Source organism: Poecile atricapillus, chromosome 17 (assembly GCF_030490865.1).
Source record: "Poecile atricapillus isolate bPoeAtr1 chromosome 17, bPoeAtr1.hap1, whole genome shotgun sequence".
NCBI classification, from domain to species: domain Eukaryota; kingdom Metazoa; phylum Chordata; class Aves; order Passeriformes; family Paridae; genus Poecile; species Poecile atricapillus.
In genome coordinates this window covers 2785528-2804149 of record NC_081265.1, presented here as the reverse complement: position 1 = coordinate 2804149, position 18622 = coordinate 2785528, and the positions used below count along the sequence as shown (strand labels likewise).

At 47.8% G+C, this 18622-nt stretch overlaps 1 protein-coding gene across 3 annotated transcripts in view; it reads left to right on the top strand.

Moving 5' to 3' along the window:
- Positions 1-4321, top strand: part of CEP112 (centrosomal protein 112) — a 159611-nt gene extending 155290 nt beyond the window's left edge. For all 3 annotated transcript variants that reach the window (XM_058852388.1, XM_058852387.1, XM_058852391.1), the window contains exons 26-27: positions 2988-3046; positions 3922-4321. In XM_058852388.1, the coding sequence (XP_058708371.1) occupies positions 2988-3046; positions 3922-3925 (63 nt within the window). In that variant the 3' untranslated portion in view covers positions 3926-4321. The remainder of the gene's footprint in view (positions 1-2987; positions 3047-3921) is intronic.
- The last annotated feature ends 14301 nt before the right edge of the window (positions 4322-18622 follow it).

Below are 18622 nucleotides of genomic sequence, written 5' to 3'. Positions count from 1 at the left end.
ACTTTTTTTCCAGGAAAATCTGTGTTTTATTCAGTATTAGGGGTTTTTCCTCAGCCTTTCAGATACAGCTCACAGTTATCTTTCATCTTCCTTGCACTGTTTCTCCTGAAGGAATCATTTAAAGGCTGCCTATAACGGGCAAAGAAAAGGATTAGAAACAATTTTATTTTCTTTCCAGCCTGTGTAATAAAGCAAATTGGGTATTTTTTGAAGATATTTGTCTAAATGGTCATTGTGATATTTTTACATTTTCCTGTATAAAGAGGCTCTGTAATCTTTTGAGTATTGCTAACCACCAGTTCTAGATGAATGCAGAATCAGTATAATTTCTATAAACTAGACTATTACATTTCCTAATATCCAAATGTCATTGGAAATAGGGAACTGCTGATTAATTGGGTGTGTTTCTCATCCCTGGTTCCCACAGAAGTTATTTGGGGCTTTTCTGTTCAGTGTATTGGGAGCTGGAAGAAAACAAAATGTCATTATTGCCTGAACTGCGATGAGGAAGGATAAACAGCCATAAAGCAGGGTGATCATTGCTGTGGAATAATGGGAATCCAAGGAAAATACCACCAGTGTTTGGAGGAGTGTGCATGGAGAGGAAAGGAAAGGACTGGGCTCTGGAATCTGGGATCTGGGCTCTGGGATCTGGGGTCTGGAATTTGGGATCTGGGATCTGGGCTCTGGGGTCTGGGATCTGGGATCTGGGATTTGGGATCTGGGATTTGGGCTCTGGAATTTGGGCTCTGGGCTCTGGGATTTGGGATCTGGGATTTGAGCTCTGGGATTTGGGATCTGGGCTCTGGGGTCTGGGATTTGGGATCTGGGCTCTGGGGTCTGGGATTTGGGATCTGGGCTCTGGGATTTGGGATTTGGGATTTGGGATCTGGGATTTGGGCTCTGGGATTTGGGATCTGGGATTTGGGATCTGAGATTTGGGCTCTGGGATTTGGGATCTGGGCTCTGGGATTTGGGATCTGGGATTTGGGCTCTGGAATCTGGGATTTGGGCTCTGGGGTCTGGAATCTGGGATCTGGCCTCTGGGATCTGGGATTTGGACTCTGGGTTCTGGGATCTGGGCTCTGGGATCTGGGCTTTGGGATTTGGGATCTGGGATCTGGGATTTGGACTCTGGGCTCTGGGATCTGGGCTTTGGGATTTGGGCTCTGGAATCTGGGATTTGGTATTTGGGATCTGGGATTTGGGCTCTGGGATTTGGGTTCTGGAATCTGGGATTTGGTATTTGGGATCTGGGATTTGGGCTCTGGGATCTGGGATTTGGGCTCTGGGATTTGGGATCTGGGCTCTGGGATTTGGGCTCTGGGATTTGGGCTCTGGGATCTGGGCTCTGGGATTTGGGCTCTGGGATTTGGGCTCTGGGATCTGGGCTCTGGGATTTGGGATCTGGGATTTGGGCTCTGGGATCTGGGATTTGGGCTCTGGGATTTGGGATCTGGGCTCTGGGATTTGGGCTCTGGGATTTGGGCTCTGGGATTTGGGCTCTGGGATCTGGGATCTGTCCTGGCTGAAGGAAGAGCTGGGACAAGGACAGTGCCAAGCTGGTGGCTCAGAGTTGCCCTGAGCTCTGGGAAGAGCAGAAACCTGAGGACACAGAGTACAAGTTTAGGCCCATTATCATCACATCCTCATGCCAGTTTTCAGGACCACTTTTCAAGAAATTATTAATCTACAACATCTCATTTCTCTTTCTTATGCAACCTCCTCTGTGGAGATAATTGGTAATTTCATGTATTTGGGTTTTTTTTCCCCATTTTTTCCTCTTTGCAATGCATAAGAGTTTTCCCATAGCATATTTTGCTCTGCATGAGACACTTCCCATGGCAGAGGCCACCTTCAATGGAAGCAGGAAATTTTCACACTGGAAACTCAACTTTTCTATGTGCAAGGAGTGACAGAACTTCAGCACTCTGGTAGTAAATATTCTGCTTCCACCTCAAGGGATCCCTAATGGAAATGATGCTCTTCCTCATTTAAATATTTCTGGGAAATAAAGAGTCAAGGGTCTGCTGGGGAGATCTATTTCCATTTGATAGTAAAAAGCTGTTTTTAAAGACTCCTAAAAGGACTCTGAGCACTGCCTGGTAGGAAGCATCACTCTGAGCTAATACAAGAATTACCAAACCTTTTAATGAGTTAAAAAAAATAAAAAATAGAACCTGATAGCCACCTGCAGAGCTTCTGTAAGCAGCAGCAGCATTTCAAAGGAGTAAAGGTAACTCCACACATGAAAACCTGGGTGCTCTCCCAGAAATCCATCGCTGCTGGCTGCGATTCCATGCACAGCTCGGGGAGCTGGGCTCTCTCTGAAGCACAGGTGTCCTGCTCTTTGAAAATTGTTGAAATTCCTGTTTGAAAACATCAGACAAGAAGGGCACTGGAATCCCTGCACCTGTCAGGATTATTTATTGTTGGAGGAGGATGAAGAGGATAGGCTGGGTAGAAGCACCGTGCGGGGATAAAAATAAACAGCAGGAAAAGAAAATACTTGAGGCTTGGGTGAAGTTTTCTAAACATGTTGCTGAATATAAAGGATTTATATTGGCTGTGTGCTCCTGGTGAGATGGCCAACAGGGGATGCAGTGTGTTACTAAGCATTAATTCTCATACACTTGGGGAGCAGGTGAGTACCTTCATCACAAGAGCAAAAGTGCAGGGATCAGAGCACAGGAATCCCATGGGAGCTGCCAGGAGAACGGGAGCTCCCAAGCCCTTGCACAACCCAGATGGTGCCACCAGCTGGGTTTAACAACTGGTTTAACTGTTCCTGAAGGAGTAGAGAGTGCACTAGAGCACAGCCAGAGAAGCCAAGAGAAGTCTTCTAAAATATTAATTCTCCTATGCAGCTAAAGTATTACTGCATTTTATTTAGACAGGAGAGATCAGAAAAATTCCTTTTATGAAATGAGCACAAATATATTAATTGGAATTTTGTACCCTGTTTTCATGTGGGATGTATTTTACAGGTAAGTTTTCTGCAGAAAAGAGTCCTCCAGGAAGACCTGAACGCCCACCACGCCAAAAAGTACGGGAATATCTTTGATCCATTTGTACCATTTCACCCCTGTGGGTCCTGGTTCTTGAAGTTTTATGGCTTAATTCAAACCCTCCAACATGGGTGCAGTTTTAAAAGCTCCTTATTTTCAGTAAACAGGCATCAGAGAAGTTTTCCCCAGTGCTCAGTGAGTAGTGCTAAAGCGAGATTAGAGAAGCTGCAGGTGCTTTGCAAGTCTGGGCTTTGCCTGCACGTCGAGGATGAGGCGGCTCCTGCACAGCTGTGGCTCTGCAGTGATGCCACCTCCTTTAAAGATAGAAAACAATGATGCAAGGCAGAATATTACAGATCCCATCTTCAAAGGACCGGATCTCCACGAGCCTGAGCCTTTTTCTTTTTTTTTTTTCTGAAACGTTTACACCCTCCAATATAAATTATGGCAAGTGCTGCAGCCATAAAAAGCCTGGCTGTGCCTTTAGAGTAAGTGATTCACATGGAGAGGTGAGTACAGGGAAACTTCCTGGGAAAGCCACTCCATCTTTACTGTATTTATAGACATTGATGGTGTTTCATATCTCACAGGAAGGGTTTCTGCAGCTAAGAATGTGTGCTCGTAAAAATAGCGTCAGCATTTGTGAGATATTTGAGCGACTGTGAGAAGGTTAACAGTGTGAGAGTTGTGTGAAAATATTAATCCTAAATTATTTGTTAACAGGAATTAGCTAAAGCTAACTGGAAACTGAAAATGTCATAGATCTTGGTAGTAAGTCCAGCATAGGTAACTTTGTTAGATAAATAGAAAGCTCCAGAACTGCTGCCCACTGGACCCAGCTCTGCTTTCAGCATGTTGTGTTTCTATAATTAAAATAATGAGGTATAACTGACAGAAATCTCTTCCTTTTCAGGTAACCATTGATGGATTGTGGGATCTCTGTGATTGCCAAATGGACTGCTTTGAATAGGTTTGAAGATTTGGCTCTTGTAAATTTTAATGCAAAGATTAGTGGTTCTTTTGTTAGCACAAAAAAATGAACTTCATGAAAACATATTCATAGCTCATGCCAGCCTGGATTTTGTTGTATCTTCCTTCCATTATTTTTTTTATCATTATTTTATTACAGATTTATGCTTTTGATACACAGTTTGACACCATGCTGAGCTCGCTTACCGAGCAAGTAGACTTTGCTCTACTAATATTTTTGTTACTCTTTTCCAATACCATCTTTTTCACTTTTAAACATGAAGAAAATCCCATTTTCTATTATTATTGCCCAAGATATTTCAACATATTTTAACATTGTTCTGTGTCCATGTGTTTACATAATATTAAAATATTATTATTTTCTTATCTTTTTGTTTTGACATTATTGTCCTGCTTGAGCATCTCACTCACCTCAGTAGCCAGGGGAGTTTTGTGTGGTTTTGTAAAGTGGGAATGTGCGTGGTGTTTCAAGGGATGAGAGCAGCTTGGTGGCACTGCATACTCTGATACTCTGGGAAAAGGGAATGAATTCCTTGCTCATGGGCTGATAACACAGCCATGGGTGTTGCTGGAAAGGAGTCACGAGTGAAACGGCCTCGGTGCCGCGAGGGCACGCGCCGGCTCTCCGTGCCGATCCCGGAGTCTGAGCGGATTCCAGAGGGTTTTCTGGGATGGGTTTGAGGGGCAATGGGAAGCTGAAGGAGCTGGTCAGCCCTGAGGCTGGCCCTGAGTCCCAGCCATGGAGCAGTGCTGCTGTCTCCAGCCCTTGGAGCCTTTGGAACGTGTGCATTTGGCACGAGAATGGCTTTGGTTTTCCTGGGCACCGTCCTGCTGGTGGTGTTGGGATCAAGGCAAAGTGCTTGAGAAGGGACCAGGAATTCCTGTTCCAAGTGCAGCTGTGGCCCTGGCAGCACCAGGGAGGCCGTGCTGGTGGGGATGGCCACCTCTCCCACCTCACCAGTGTCACCAGTACCCCCACGCCGCAGCCCGGGCGCAGTTTGGAGGCTCCCGCTCCCCTGAGTGCCGTGGTGGAGGCGGCTGTGCTGCCAAGCCCCAGCTCACCAGCTGGGCTCTTATCTGCTCCTGGCACCGAGATCAAGGAGGAGAGGCTTTGGCAGGCTGGCTCCATCCACCCCTCCTGCTGGCAGCTGTGCCAAACCCAGCTCCAGCTCTGGCTGCTTCGCTCCTTGTCAGCCCAGTCAGGGCCCGGGCAGGTTTTGCACCTTCCTTGAATCAACAAGTGATTCTTCTAATTACAGATAAGGCTTCTCTGATAAAGGAGGAGGTGCTGTGGCAGGTGCCACAAAGCCTGGCCTGGGGGAACTGGGAGATGCAGGAGCAGGAATTGTTGGGATGCACTGAGCTAATTGTGGGCAGTAAAATGTTTTTCCCCTGAAAGGTGCAGGGTGGCTGGGCTCTGCAGGAGGAGCAGGCTGTGGGCACTGGGATGTACCCACTGATGGGGACAGTGACAACTCTGATGCTTGAGGGAAATGAGGCATCTTTGATTCTGCTTCTCTGCTGGTGTTTTTCCATTAAATCCCTGTGGGTTTAGTGCTTTTGACAGCAGGAAAAGGTGTACATCCACAAACAAACACATGGACACTCTTCTCACCACTTGAATTCCTGAATTTCCTTCTTTTTGGTGGAATTGGGTTTCTGATGTTGCTGATGGTCATAAAGCAGTTTGAGAAAGATAGATGTTGGTCAATCAGGGGGTTTCAAAACCCATGTGAAACTCTCTCCAGCAGCAGCTACAGCTTGAGGACCACTTTGAAGCTGCTTATGAACCTTGTAAGAATTTAAATATAAGTTTAGGTGGAATTCTCTTGTAGTTGTTAACTGAACATTTTTGTAACAAGTAATAATTACAGTCCAAGCTGAAGGATTATAAAGATTTCCACAGCTATTTCTTGTTTTGTGCCTCTCTCACCCCGATTGGTAAGGAATTGCCAGCTGCCAGGAGTTGGCTTTGCTGTCCCTAACCAAGCTCTGGCCAAACCAGCTTCAGTGTGGTTCAGTTGTTTGTATTTTATATTTATTTAATTCACCGAGTTCGCTCCGTGAGAGAAGATTGTTTCATCCCCTGTAAACCCCTCCAAAAAGTCACCATAACATTTCTCACCAGTACCAAGGGAGGTGACCCTTATCAAGGTGACACTTTATTTCAGTGCCACTCACAGTTCTTGTGTTACATGGAACAAAAATGCTCCTTTTTGGCCCAGCTGGGAGAAAAGGGATACAAGGTCCCTCCTTCTGCTTGCATCTGCAACAGAGCTTTAATTGTGCTGGGGACAGCAGGCACTCCTGGTGCTTGCCCAAATCTCTCCTGATTGTGGTGGTTTCAAACTGAGAAATGATTTTGCTGCACAAAAAAAAAATATTTTATAGTGATTAGAAGAAAATATTTATTGAATTTTCTGGAAAACACGCACAGCTTTGATCCTGATGCCGAGAGGTCTTGATAGAGAATCTCTGTAGGATCTGATTTTTATTTTCTTTTTTAAATTCTCTTACTGCACTGCAAGTCCTCCCCAAATCACAGAATGGACTGGAGGCACCACAGTGCTAAATTATCCTTGGTCCCCTTTGGAGGGTACAAAGGAAAAGTAAGACGTCAGATATTGTATGAAGAAGTTTCAGAACACAAGGTCATTTTAATTCAGCCTTTTTTTTTTCCAAGGAGCTATCTTTTCCAAGCTTTGATATTTTCTTCAGAAAGGTCATTTCCTTTAAGCCTTTGTCATTAAAGACTTGTTCTTTAAAGTGTGCTATCAAAGCAGGCAGAAATTGCAAGTTACTGAAACTAAAATGCATGATCAATTTTAAGTCTGCCTACTAAAGCCCTCTTAAAATTAGATGTGCTCTGGTACTGGTGGTTTCTTTGATAAAGCCAGGGGAAGATATGCAGTTGGTCAATTCAAACCACAAAAAAAAAGAAAAAAAAAAAAGAAAAAAAAAAGAAAAAAAAAGATAATTAAATAAAACTTTTATTCCCTAAATTGGAAAAAAAATTGTGACAAAAGCATTGAAAGAACTGAATGAGGGTCTGATCCTGCAAAAACGTGTCTTGTGTGAGAGGAAGAGGGAGTGTGCTGCATGTGGGAGCAGTTTATAGCACTTTTGCACAGTGGTTGAGCAGCTCTGTGCTGTTATCTGCATTATGCATAATGTAAATAAGGCAAACCCCTGGATAAAATATCATTTATTTACCATTTGCTGCCACAGTTGGTCTCTCCTTCACTGACAGAGAAGCAGGGAACAAAAGGAGTGGAGACTGTGTCGTGCCCTTGTTCTGCCATCCCTAATCCCAATCTCTTTTCATCCCTTTATGAACTGTGGGATAGTTCATGCCATGAATTTATGGCTACAGGTCATAAGACCTTTGCTTCCTTTCAGGCATCCTTGGGAGAAGAGATGTTTTCTTTCCTAATCCATCTTCTAATAGGAAACCTTAACTTTCAACCCAGATATGTCCAATATTCAGGGCAGTATTTCCAGCAGACTCTTGGGAAGGTGGACACAGAGCTCACCTTCACACACGGAGGATTCACAGCTGACACCTCCTTTGAGCAGCTCCCTAAAACAATTTTATCTGCAGAGCTGGGTCCCAAAAGCCTGTTTGTTTCAAATGCTCCATGGACATACAGCTTAGTGGGAATGGAGATGAGCTTTAAATATGGCAACACCTGATTCAGACTCAGTGCTGGGGGCTGAAAACAAGGAAATGTGTGTTGGTAGAATGAGCAAAGTAAAGGAACACCTTTATCTCAGCTGGGCAGTGATGTAACAATACTTCCACCTTTATAAAATCTATTCAAGATTTATACTTTAGGAATCTTGTTCTCTCATTGAAACCTCATATAAAAGTTTTAATACCAGGCAGAGCTGACCATCTTTTCAAAATAAGGCTGTGAGTCCTAATTCTCTTACACTGAAGTTAACTTTGTCCAGTTTTACCCAAAGAAAGGATTCAAGGAATTCATTAAAACTCTAACCCTGGAATCCATATGAAATCTGTTGTGGAAGTGATCCTGGGCTGAAATCAAGGATGTAAGACCACCCCTGGCTGTTCACTGGGAAGTGCTGGAGAGTTCAGGATTCATTCACTGAGGTTTAGATGGCACTGAAGATGTGGCAGTGAGTCTCAGGACCACAGCTGAGCACTCTTCTCCCAGAGCAAGTGTTTTTAGAAAGGGATTTCTCAGTCTGACTGATTCCTTTAATCCAGAGCCCATCTAAATCTCTCACCTAAATTTGACAGAGTCAGTTTTCATACAGTCAGACTGTCGCTGAACATCTGAGGGTGGTGAAAAAACAGCCCTAGGAAGGCAGATCATTCAGGCTGGAGAAGAACTTTAAGATCATCTGAGTCCAACTGTATCTCCACCATCTTCCTGCCAGAAAAATCCTTCAGCACCCTGTGAGCTGCCTGGACAGCCCTTGGTGGCAGCTTTGCTGTTGGGTGACTGTGGGAAGGCTGGTGCAAACATCTGCTCCACAAAGGGTGACTGAAGTTCTTGTCCCTGGTAAGTTGGTGGGGTAGAAGCAGCTTTCTGTGGAGTGGGCTTGTTCTTTGGTTTTTCACTGGGGTGTACTGGTGGAATCAGCATATTTAACCTCTCTGGTGGCTCCAGTAAGGGCTGTAAATGATTTCCTTTCACGTTTCTAGTGGGGGCTGATCCTTTCTCTCCAGGCAATGCAAACCTGTATTTTAGGATGGGTGCAGGAGCTTTGCTCTCAGGAGCTGTTGTGACTGTGCCCAGCTGGCCTGTGATGCTGACCCTGGTGCAGGACTGGGTGTGGTGTCACCTCAGGGTGTCAGCACCTGGAGGCAGGTGAGCACCTCAGGGAGCCCCCCCCAGGCACTGCACTTTTATCCTCACAGAGGAACAGCAGGGCTTTGCTGGGCTGGAGCTTTGTGATGTGAACGTGTTTTTCTGGTGCCACTTTGGAAAATAAATGCTGTTGTGGTGATCCTGTAGGAGAATGGGATGGGAAGTGCTTGGTGGTCCCTCTGTGTTGGCAGAAGATGCTGGGTTTGACCCATGGGGTTGTTTCCAGGAGCGTGGTCAGTGTAAGGTACAGGGCTGTGAGCAAGAGAGTGAGAAATGCCAAGTGTAAACTGAAATATTGTTTTTTAATTTGTGCAACTCGCAGAAGCTTTCTCACTGATGTGAGAAAATCTCTCTGGATCTTTCTTTTTCTTTGTTTTCATATAACAGCCATTTTCAAGTAAATGTACATATACCCATGTGAGTGCAAAGCTGTGAAATAGCTGCATGGATGCTTAGAAACTTCTTTTTAGAGACCTGAAGACTGAAAGGGACTCACAAGTGGCCTAGGGATACAGTTTTTAAAACTTCTCTGAATTAATTTTCTGCTTTAAATACAGTGGGTTTGGCTGAAAAAGATCATCTCTGCTAGAAAAAGAACTACTATGTAAATATTACTGAAATCTTTGTTCCTGACTGTGATCAGAAATTCCTCCCCTGAATTTGGTGTTACTAATTACCTTCTCTTTTTAATTTGTGATTATTACTTTTTGGTGCCACTTTTTGCTGTTTTCACTCATTCTTTGCACACCTCACCTGCAGTACTGTTCCATCATTATAAAAGCATAGTTATGTATTATACATAGGCCAGCGTAGCTAAAAATATTTCCAGAGGTTGCAGTCATCAGTCACAATTTATTTTTTTTTTAACAGAAGATTCTCCCTAAGTTGATTCTTCTCCTAATTGTTCCCAGGCTGGTGGAAACCAGTTCTGTGCAGGGGCAAGCTCAGATCCGCCCTGCTCGGGCACAAAAGGTTGGGTTTGGGAGAAGAGCAGGGAAAAGCCAGCGGAGGAAACACCTCGGTGAGTGCCTGTGGTTAAAGCCTGGCTGGAATCACCCTGGGAGCAGCGCTGGGAGTCCCAGGAGGCTCCTGCAGATGTTGTACCCCGAGGTCACAGCCTTTGCCCCCGGTTTGGGAGGCAGGAGCCGTCCCGGGTGCGTTCCTTGCAGAAAAGCCTTTCCTCCCCCCGCCGCATTTGAAGCTGTGTTTTCAAAACAGCGCTCGGGTTTTGATGCTTTGCCTTGATTTGAATGCCCCAAGGGCTCTTTGATTGAGCGCCTTCACAACTTAATGTTCTCCAAGAAACCCAAACACCCTCGGTAATTAACGATGTGCAATTATGGGTGGGTTTATTTGTGTCCTGTCCTGTCATCTGGGCTGTGCTGGGGACTGGGATGGGGCGGCTCTGCATCCTCCTGCAGGGATGGGACTTTGGGGGGCTCAGCTGACAGCTGAGCCTCGGGAGGGGATGGAGCAGGGGGACAAGGTGTGAACCCCGGTGAAATTCACATTTCACATCTGCAGTCACCCCTGGGTTTAACCCTTTCTTGCCCATGGAGAGGTGAAGACGTGGTTGGTCCCCCTGTAAGCGCTCTGCTCTGCTATTCTCCCTGCCAGGCAGAGCAGTGTCAGGGCAGAGCAGTGACAAAGCATTTCAGGGGGACAGGGGAGTGATGTATTTACAGCAGTGCTGCCTGCTGGATGTTCCTAAGCACAGATGAAAGTCGGGAGCCTCTGCTCTCGATGCAATCTCGGCCTGCGGAGCTGTGCCGTGTTTAACGCGGTTACGCGAGCGAGGCGCCGCTGCCAAACCGTGTTTTCCTCCGTGTGTGGCTTGACAGAACATCGTGTTTAACCTCAGAGTAGATGGGATAAAACAAGGTTCTCTGTCAGGACTACAAATTCATGTTTCTGTATGCTTCTAAGCTCTGTCTTCCGCTCCCAGCTGTGGCTGCTTCCACCTTGCAGATAGGTGGGATGTTTCTGAGGGGACACAGCAGCCTAAAACCTTGATCTTTTTAATTTTAATTAAGTGTTCTTCCAATTTATGCACCTAAACCACTTAACCCCATGGAAAAATGCCTTCATTCCCTAAAGGAAAGCTCTTGAAGTGATTTGCTCACCAGCTTGGCCCGCATCTGCTCATACCCAGATGTTGTCCCAGCTAAAAGCAGCCTCCATTTAGTCCCAAGTGTTCCATACGTGTTCAGAACATCTTTGCATGGGAGCTAATGTGTAGCAGGGCTCTCAGCTCAGCGTTTCTGAAAGCTGTCCAAGGCAAACCCATCCCCAGCACGTGGCATTCCCATCTGGAGAAGGAGAACAGGGACCCAGCTCCATCCTGCATGGTCCATGTATGGAAAAGCTCGAGGGCTGATGGTCTCTAGCACAGCTCCCCAATATAATGGTGTCATAATTAATAACAGCATCAGAGTCTCACAGCTCCTCACAGCCTGTTCCCCCCAGAGCTGATGCTGGGTCCAAGAGCCCCATCTTGACTGTTGATCTCCTTGGGGTGGATTTGAGGCATGGAAGATTTGTTGCTCATGCTTTGGCACATCTGTTCGAGAAATCACATTTGCATTTCCTCTGGGTGCCAGGAGCTGGGAGCTGTGGAGGGGGCTGCTGCAGACCCCCCTGCATGAACCAAGGCTTGAGGGATGATTTGTTGGCATCTCTTTGGCTCAAAGTCTTGCCCCACTGAGAGGTGTGGGAGAGAGCCCATGATGGATAACGGGATCTCCCTGCTCCCAATCTGATGGATGGGAGCTGTTCATACGTGGAGCCAAACGTGATGCCCACTCCTGGGAGTGCTGTGATTCCAGGGCTCTTCCAGGACAGCTCAGAGCACCCCCTGAGTGTCCTAGCAAGCCCCCTAATGAGCTTTGTTTGGGGGCTGCAAGCACAGCTGCCGTGGGGACAGCTGGGAGACGCACGGAGCTCCTGGGCTCTCCATATGGATGCTCTTGACCTCTGAGGCCTCTAAAACTCCATGTGGCTGCTGAGGACACTGGAAAGGGTCAACCCCCTCTCCACACCCCAACAAAAGGAGGGTTTGGCAGACACAGCCAGGACCAAGCAGTGAAAAGATCCTAGAGGGAGGTGGGGGAAGCGCTGGTTTTCCGGGGACACGGATTTGCAGCGCAGCAGAATTCCCTTGTAAACACGGGCTGGGAAAGCAGCTCCCACATGCACAAACCTCCCTGGGTGCCCAGTAACTGGGGCCAGACAGGTCTAACAGGGCTGGGATCCAGCCCCTGCCATCGGGAGGCTGCTGCAGCTCGGCCGGGGTGACTTTGAACCCCCTCCCTGTCCCCACATCTTTGTTATCGGGGCTATTGTGGGGCCGCCAGAGCCAATCCCCGGCAGCCCCGATTCAAAGTCCAGGTGCCAACCAACTTGAACTCTCCAGCATCCCCGCCGTGAAGCAATTATTCCCTCAGACACATTCATTGTTCTCATTACACCATAAATTGTGAATGAATTAAACATGCACTTACCACTATGCACCACAGCTGTCAAGGAAAATAACACACCAATATCGCGTGGGGCTGGATCCCGCTCCTCTCCCAGGAAGGTTTGCTGCTCACAGGGAAGGAGGCAGCAGCCAAGCTCGCTGGGGCTGGTATTTTCTTTTATGGAGAGGCCAAATCTCTGTTCCCACTTACAGCAGCTCAGGGCAGGACTGTCTCCCTTGGATTTGATGTTTTAATTATGGTTTTTCTCCCCTTTTGGCCACATTGATATCGCTGTGGGAAAGCTGGTCCTGAGCTTCCAGACATCCCATGTCTTACTTGGGGCACAAAATCCTGCAGTGGGTGTGAGAGGAGAAATCCAGCCTTGCTTTGGGCTGGTGGGATAAAGCCACTGGAGCCCCTGTGCCAGCAGCAGGACATGCCTGGCCCAGAGCCCCCAGCCCGGGCACAGGAGCGCTGGGCTCACTCCCATGAGCATCCCAATCCATACTGGGAATTTCACTGCACGTGACTGAGAGCTGGCAAGGGAAGCTGTAAAGGAAAGCTGGTCTAGAGGGAAGCTGTAAAAAGGTAATTCAGCTGCCTGACTTGACTTCAGGGTGCTGGATGCACACACACACACACACAGACACTTTCCCAAGAAGCAGCAAGGGCGTTTATTTATTTTCTAATCTCCGCTCCACATCCACAGAGTTTATAGAGCTGCAGCAATCTCCTGGTGTGTCCAGATAAATTCCCTGATTGTTCCTCCTCCAAAGAGAGGACCTGGAGCTGGCAGTTACCTTGGGGTACAATGTTGGGATTCACCAGACAGGATTACAGAGGGGGCTTTTCTTCTGAGTGCGGGAGCTGGAAGTTTGTCTGCATTTCTCTCCTTGCACCTCATCTCCAAGGAGGTTTTCACTTTCTAAGAAGGATGTTACCCACTGAGCTATTCATAGCAGTTAAATGAGAAAAGGGGTTAATAAAATACACGCTAGAAAAAAGAAAATAAGATTAGAAGGACTGATGTTTTGGCTGTGAGGCCTTCAGTGGGCTGCAGAGAGACGGGGAAAAAAGGGAACAAGATTATTATTTCTTTTCTCTGGCTCAAAGAACTTCATGGCCAGAATGGCACCACTAATCCAATTTTCTTTCTAACAAGTATTTTATCAACACCTCTTTCTTTTTTCCTCCCCTCTATTCTCCTTCCTTCAGTCTCTACACTGACATCTGATCAGCTGCATTAAAATTAAAGTTCCATCTCCAGGCTGGCTCTGCTCACAGAAGCACTGGTGGGGCTCTTGGGAGCTGGGGACCCCTGGGACTGTGCCCTGCTCACGTGTGCCTGTGCACACACAGTCCCTGCACTTTTTGGGCACCTGGTTTTCCCTGGCTGACCACAGCAAAGCCTCCTTTGCAGGCGCTCAGCCCCGCTTGGCAGAGGATCAGATGCAGCTCCACTGAAAGCAAACCGCCGCCTTTCCGAGGGAGTAAATATTTCGCAACGTGTTACTTCAGCCTTATTTATTATGAACATATTTCCCCTTTTATCCGGGGATTTGCCAACTCTCCGGAGTCACAAAACCTCGTGGAGGGCGGCGTGCCTCTGCTCCCCTGCCGCTCCAGGGGGATCCAAGGGTGTTCACCCAGCCCTGCTCCCCTCTGGGACAGGGGGATGTGTTGTAGGAGCCTGGCATCGTCCCCTGCTCTTTCCCAGCGACACCTGAGGTGGGAATTTTGGTGTGAGCAGCGGTGTTGGGTCGTGGATCAGGGTGAGGAGAAGTTCCCATTAGGACCAGTCTGCCCCAGTGTGTCCTGGAGGGGTTTTGGGGCAGTACATTACAGGAGGGGGTAAAACATGAGGAGTCGCTCTCCTGTTATCTCTTATATGTTAGAGGAGTTGCTCTCCTGTTATCTTCCTTCTCTCCTAAACCTGCTGGAGGGAGGAAAAGGGAAGATCTGGTGTGAGGGGTGGCTGGGGGAGACCATCAAGAGGAGACCCTGGAGTCCTCTCCTTTGTCTTGGGCAGAGGAGAAAATTAATTAAAGCCTTAAAAGACCCTGATTCATCTTCATCAGCCCATGACTTCTGTCTGGCTGGGGGAAACTGCTGCTACACTGACCTCCCTCCCTGGAGGTGTGATGGGGCCAGGGCTGTGAGGGCTCCTGTGGCTCCAGGCACTGCTCCTCTCGGGAGGTTGGGCTTTTGGGAGTGCTGTTCTTCTCTCAAGGATTAAGAAAGGAGCTCCCCTCCCTGCAAGGTCTGGGGAGGTTGTGAGGTTTGTGCACCTGTGAGCACAGCAGCAGCTCTGGGGCTGCTGGCACCGTGGGCTGCAGCCTTTGCCTGGGTCACTCCTGTCCCCTGGGAGACAGAATTCCCCCTGTGTGTGTCAGGAGCAGAGCTCACAGGGGAGTGTGCTTGGCCACCCTACTGCTTTCAGAGGGATTGGGATCATGTAGGGCAGGGAGATTTTTCTCTACTGTGTTTGACTCTGTTCCTCCATATAATGAGCTGAAAAAGAGATTGAGTAATAATCATAGTGCAAGAGGAGGTGTTGCTGCAGCCAGCCCCTCCTATGGGATGAGCCCTGCTCCCCAGGGCCGGGGTTTCCAGCAGCTGAGCAGCCTCCCCAGGAGCTGGGCTGTGCCCTGACCTAGCCCAGGCAGCCTGTCCAGCAGCAGCATTTTTACAGGAACAAGGAGAACTTTATTCCTTTGATACCTCCTTGGATCACCTCCCTCTTCCCTGAGCATCCAGGTGCTGATAACTGGCCAAAGATCAGAGCAGCTGGAGCAGGAGCGAGTGGCTGAGCCCTGGTTTTACTGACACAATTCAGGATTAATCCCACAGATTGGGATTTGGCTAATTTAGCCCAGAATTAGCCGGCACAGGGGCCCCTCCTGGTCCTCTGGGTTGGTGCATGGAGGGCTCTGAGGTGGAGAGCAATGACCCACCGTGGCTTGGGGTGCGAGGAAGCATCTTGGGCTGCTCCCATTTGTTCTTAATCCTCCTTGGCTCTTCCCTTCACTGGAAAACGAGACCGTGTTGGAACACGACCTTGGTTCAGCATATTAATTAGTGGGATGTTTAAGATAGGTCAGCAGTTAAGTGCAGACAGGCACGGTCATGCTCAGCGTAACGTCAGGGGATGGGAGTTAATCCTGTGATTCCTGTGGGGTTCACTCAGCACCAGCTGGGGGAATCAACTGGATCTTTTCAGTCAAAATTTGAGGGAAATCAAAATTTTCTACAAGCAGAGAGGAGTTTCTAATTCAGACCTTTTTCCTCCCTTCTGTAGCAAAGCTGAAATTCCAGTTTCAAAGCCCAGGATGTGGGAATTCTGGGATGCAGCAGTGACCTGCTGCACGGTGGGGTGACGTGCCTGGGTGACACTGCCATGGCCCAGCCACTGTGAGCTCCTGCAGTCCCCGTGCTCTCCTTGCCCAGGCTTCCATGGGCGATGCCATCTGGGGCTGGGAAATGCACAGAGTAAAAACCACACCTCTCTTCTTGTGCCCAGTTTAAAAAAAGAAGGTTATTTAGTTGCAGTATGGGGTTTATCAGCATTTTCTTTGAGTTGTCTCAGGGGTTTTTTTTGGAAAACCTTCCCTGTCAGAAGATTTTCCACTGATTTGATGGACAAGACCAGCAGGACCCCACTGAAGCAGCAAGTGACCCTCCAGTCTAGGCAGTGGCAGCCTGAGCACCTTGGCCACCAGCTGTCACCTCCTCCCTCCATTTCTTCATCCCAGATGTGGTGTTTGATGGCCCTGCCTGGTGCCACCTCTTCCACCAGCCCCGCTCTGGACCCCCAGTGCCACGTGCCTGCTCCACAGCCACCCCTCGCTCCGTGTCTGTGCAGGCTTCGTTAGCATTTCTCAATCAACGCTCTCTCATTAGTGGCTGGGGCCACTGGGAGCTTTGAATGAAGGTGGAGCCAGGCCAGGAAAAGATCCTCTCCTGAAAAACTATAATGAAAGCAATAATGGCTGGGTCCTTGAGCAATGCCTGCCTATGACAATCGTTGTCTGGAGGCTACTTAATTACGAAACTCTGTTCTCAGCCTCGGGCTTCACGGTCTTGTGCCTTTACTCTCTCTTGAGCAATGTTTTATTGCTATTGTCCTCAACCTACTTGGTATCAAGTTCAGAGTATCTGAAAGTTATATGAAATATATGTTGGTTTTCTATTCTATCTCCACGAATTTCTTGTATTGTGGGGTTTGTTTGGTTTTTTTATCGGTATCTGAAAGCCTAAAGCTGGGATTATCTAAAGGATTATAGGAGAATTAGGCACCCAAAGCCAATTGATTTTTCGCTGTGAATTAGCCAAGTGCATTTGGAGGGCTGGAGGTTTTGGTCTGTGCTCAGGGTTTCAGGTCCACCTTGTAGCATCTCGGTAGAGAGCTCAGCACAACTCGGGTGGCCTGAAGAAGGTGCTGAAGCAGGAGCAGTCAGTAAGAAAATGCAGGTACAGAGAGGGAGACATGGCCCTGAGACATTAAACCGCCTTTGAAAATCTCCTTCTGACTCCCTGAGGCTCTCTTGAAAACGCCACTCTAAGTTACCATCAATTTTGATAATTAAGCACTGATTTAATTTTAGAGTAACAATAATTGTCAACATTTTCCAACCCAAGCACCTTAAATTAGACACGCAGCTCCGAAGGTTGGCGCGGGATCAAAGCGCGGCGGCGCGAGTTTTTTGGGAGATGCTGAGCACACACCGAGGTTGTGCTCAGGACTTCACAAACCCAAGCCATGTGGGCTTGGTCCCCTGCCAAACGAGGTGCACTCAACATGCGTTTCAACACCTCGCTTTAGGCACCTCGGATTAAAAAAAATTAAAGGAAAAGAGTTGGCTGGGAGTGTTTGTGTGATTTTCCCCGGCCGGTGAAAGCGCGGCGGTGGCTCTGTGGGGACAGGGCTGCCTCACACCTTGGAGCTGGGCAGGGGGGGACAAGGATGGCACCAGGACAGCAGGGCCAGGTGGATTCTCTGAGCCTCCTTCCCTGGGTTTGCCATCCTCCAAGAAGGGACTGCAGCATCCCAGGGTGGCTTTGTGGTCAAGGACCAGGGTGGTCCAGGTGGACCAAGGAGCCCGCGGTGACAGCGCAGGTGACAGGGATGCTGCTGCTGCTGCCAGGGAGGGGCAGGAAGGATTCCCTCTGGAGCATCCTGCGTGCCATGGAATCCTTCCAGAGGAGGAATCGCCGTGTCCTGCCGGGCATCACCCTCTGCCAGCGCTTGGGGACCCCTTGTTTTGGGGTCCCTGCTGGGGCCGGGAGGGTCCCCAGCGCAGGGCACCCGTCCGTGTCCCGTCCGTGCAGGGCGCGGTGCTGTGGCACACATCAAAGGGTGATTAAGGCAATTCTTTAATCCTATCTCTCCTCGCCTTGGATGAGGCTTCACCTCGCCGTGCTCCCCACGCCCAGCCCCACCCCGGGCTGGTGCTTTTGCTTTATTTTTAGCAGTGATCTGGAAATTGCTGGGGCTCCTCTTTTCTTTTTTTTTCCTTTTCTTTTTTTTTTTTTTTTTTTTTTTTATGCCCACTTTTTTCGCCTCATTTTCCTTTATTTTTTTTTTCCTTTTTTCTTTTTTCCTTTTCTTTTTCTTCCCGAGGCTCCCATCGGTGTCCCCCGAACCCCCAGCCCGCTGTTAAGGGCACATTCACACCTCTTTTCCTTGCCTTGTCTCCCCTTTATTCTTATGAAGCTCTCATTGATTATTGCCCTTAAATTCCTCAGTCCGGTCATAGATAAAAGGATAACCACTTCAAAGCAAAGTGTTAAGAGTTTAACCTCGAGCTAAAAGAGTGGACAACAAGGTAATTGAGGGTAATAACTGATCACAGACCTACTTTCAAAGGCACATGCAAGCCTCACTTTCAGATGGCTTTAATTTTATTAACATTTGTAGCAGCTCTAGATGCTTTTGAATCATTACAAACTTCAAAGCTCGAGGTAACACTCCAAATGGAGAACCTGACACCAGGTTTTTTGTTCAGGCCCACATCATATTGATAGTCTCTCTTGCAAGCATGTAACATCTCTTCTCAAACTATAAAAACCTAGATGAAGAAAATATTGCCAATAGAGAAGATCAAAGCCTGAACCTCCCTTTGAATGATCCCAAAGAAGTCAAAACAGAAAACAACAAGGGGGAAAAAAATGCATCTATATTACTCCAACTGTCTTTATCCATATTTAAACTTGTCTGCTGAGGCAGATGAGGATGGATGATTCTCCATGAGTTTGATAAAACTATTTGGCCTGTCCTCTGTTTCTCTTTGGGCCTTTGGAGCTGGCCCTGAAGCTTTCTGTGGCATTT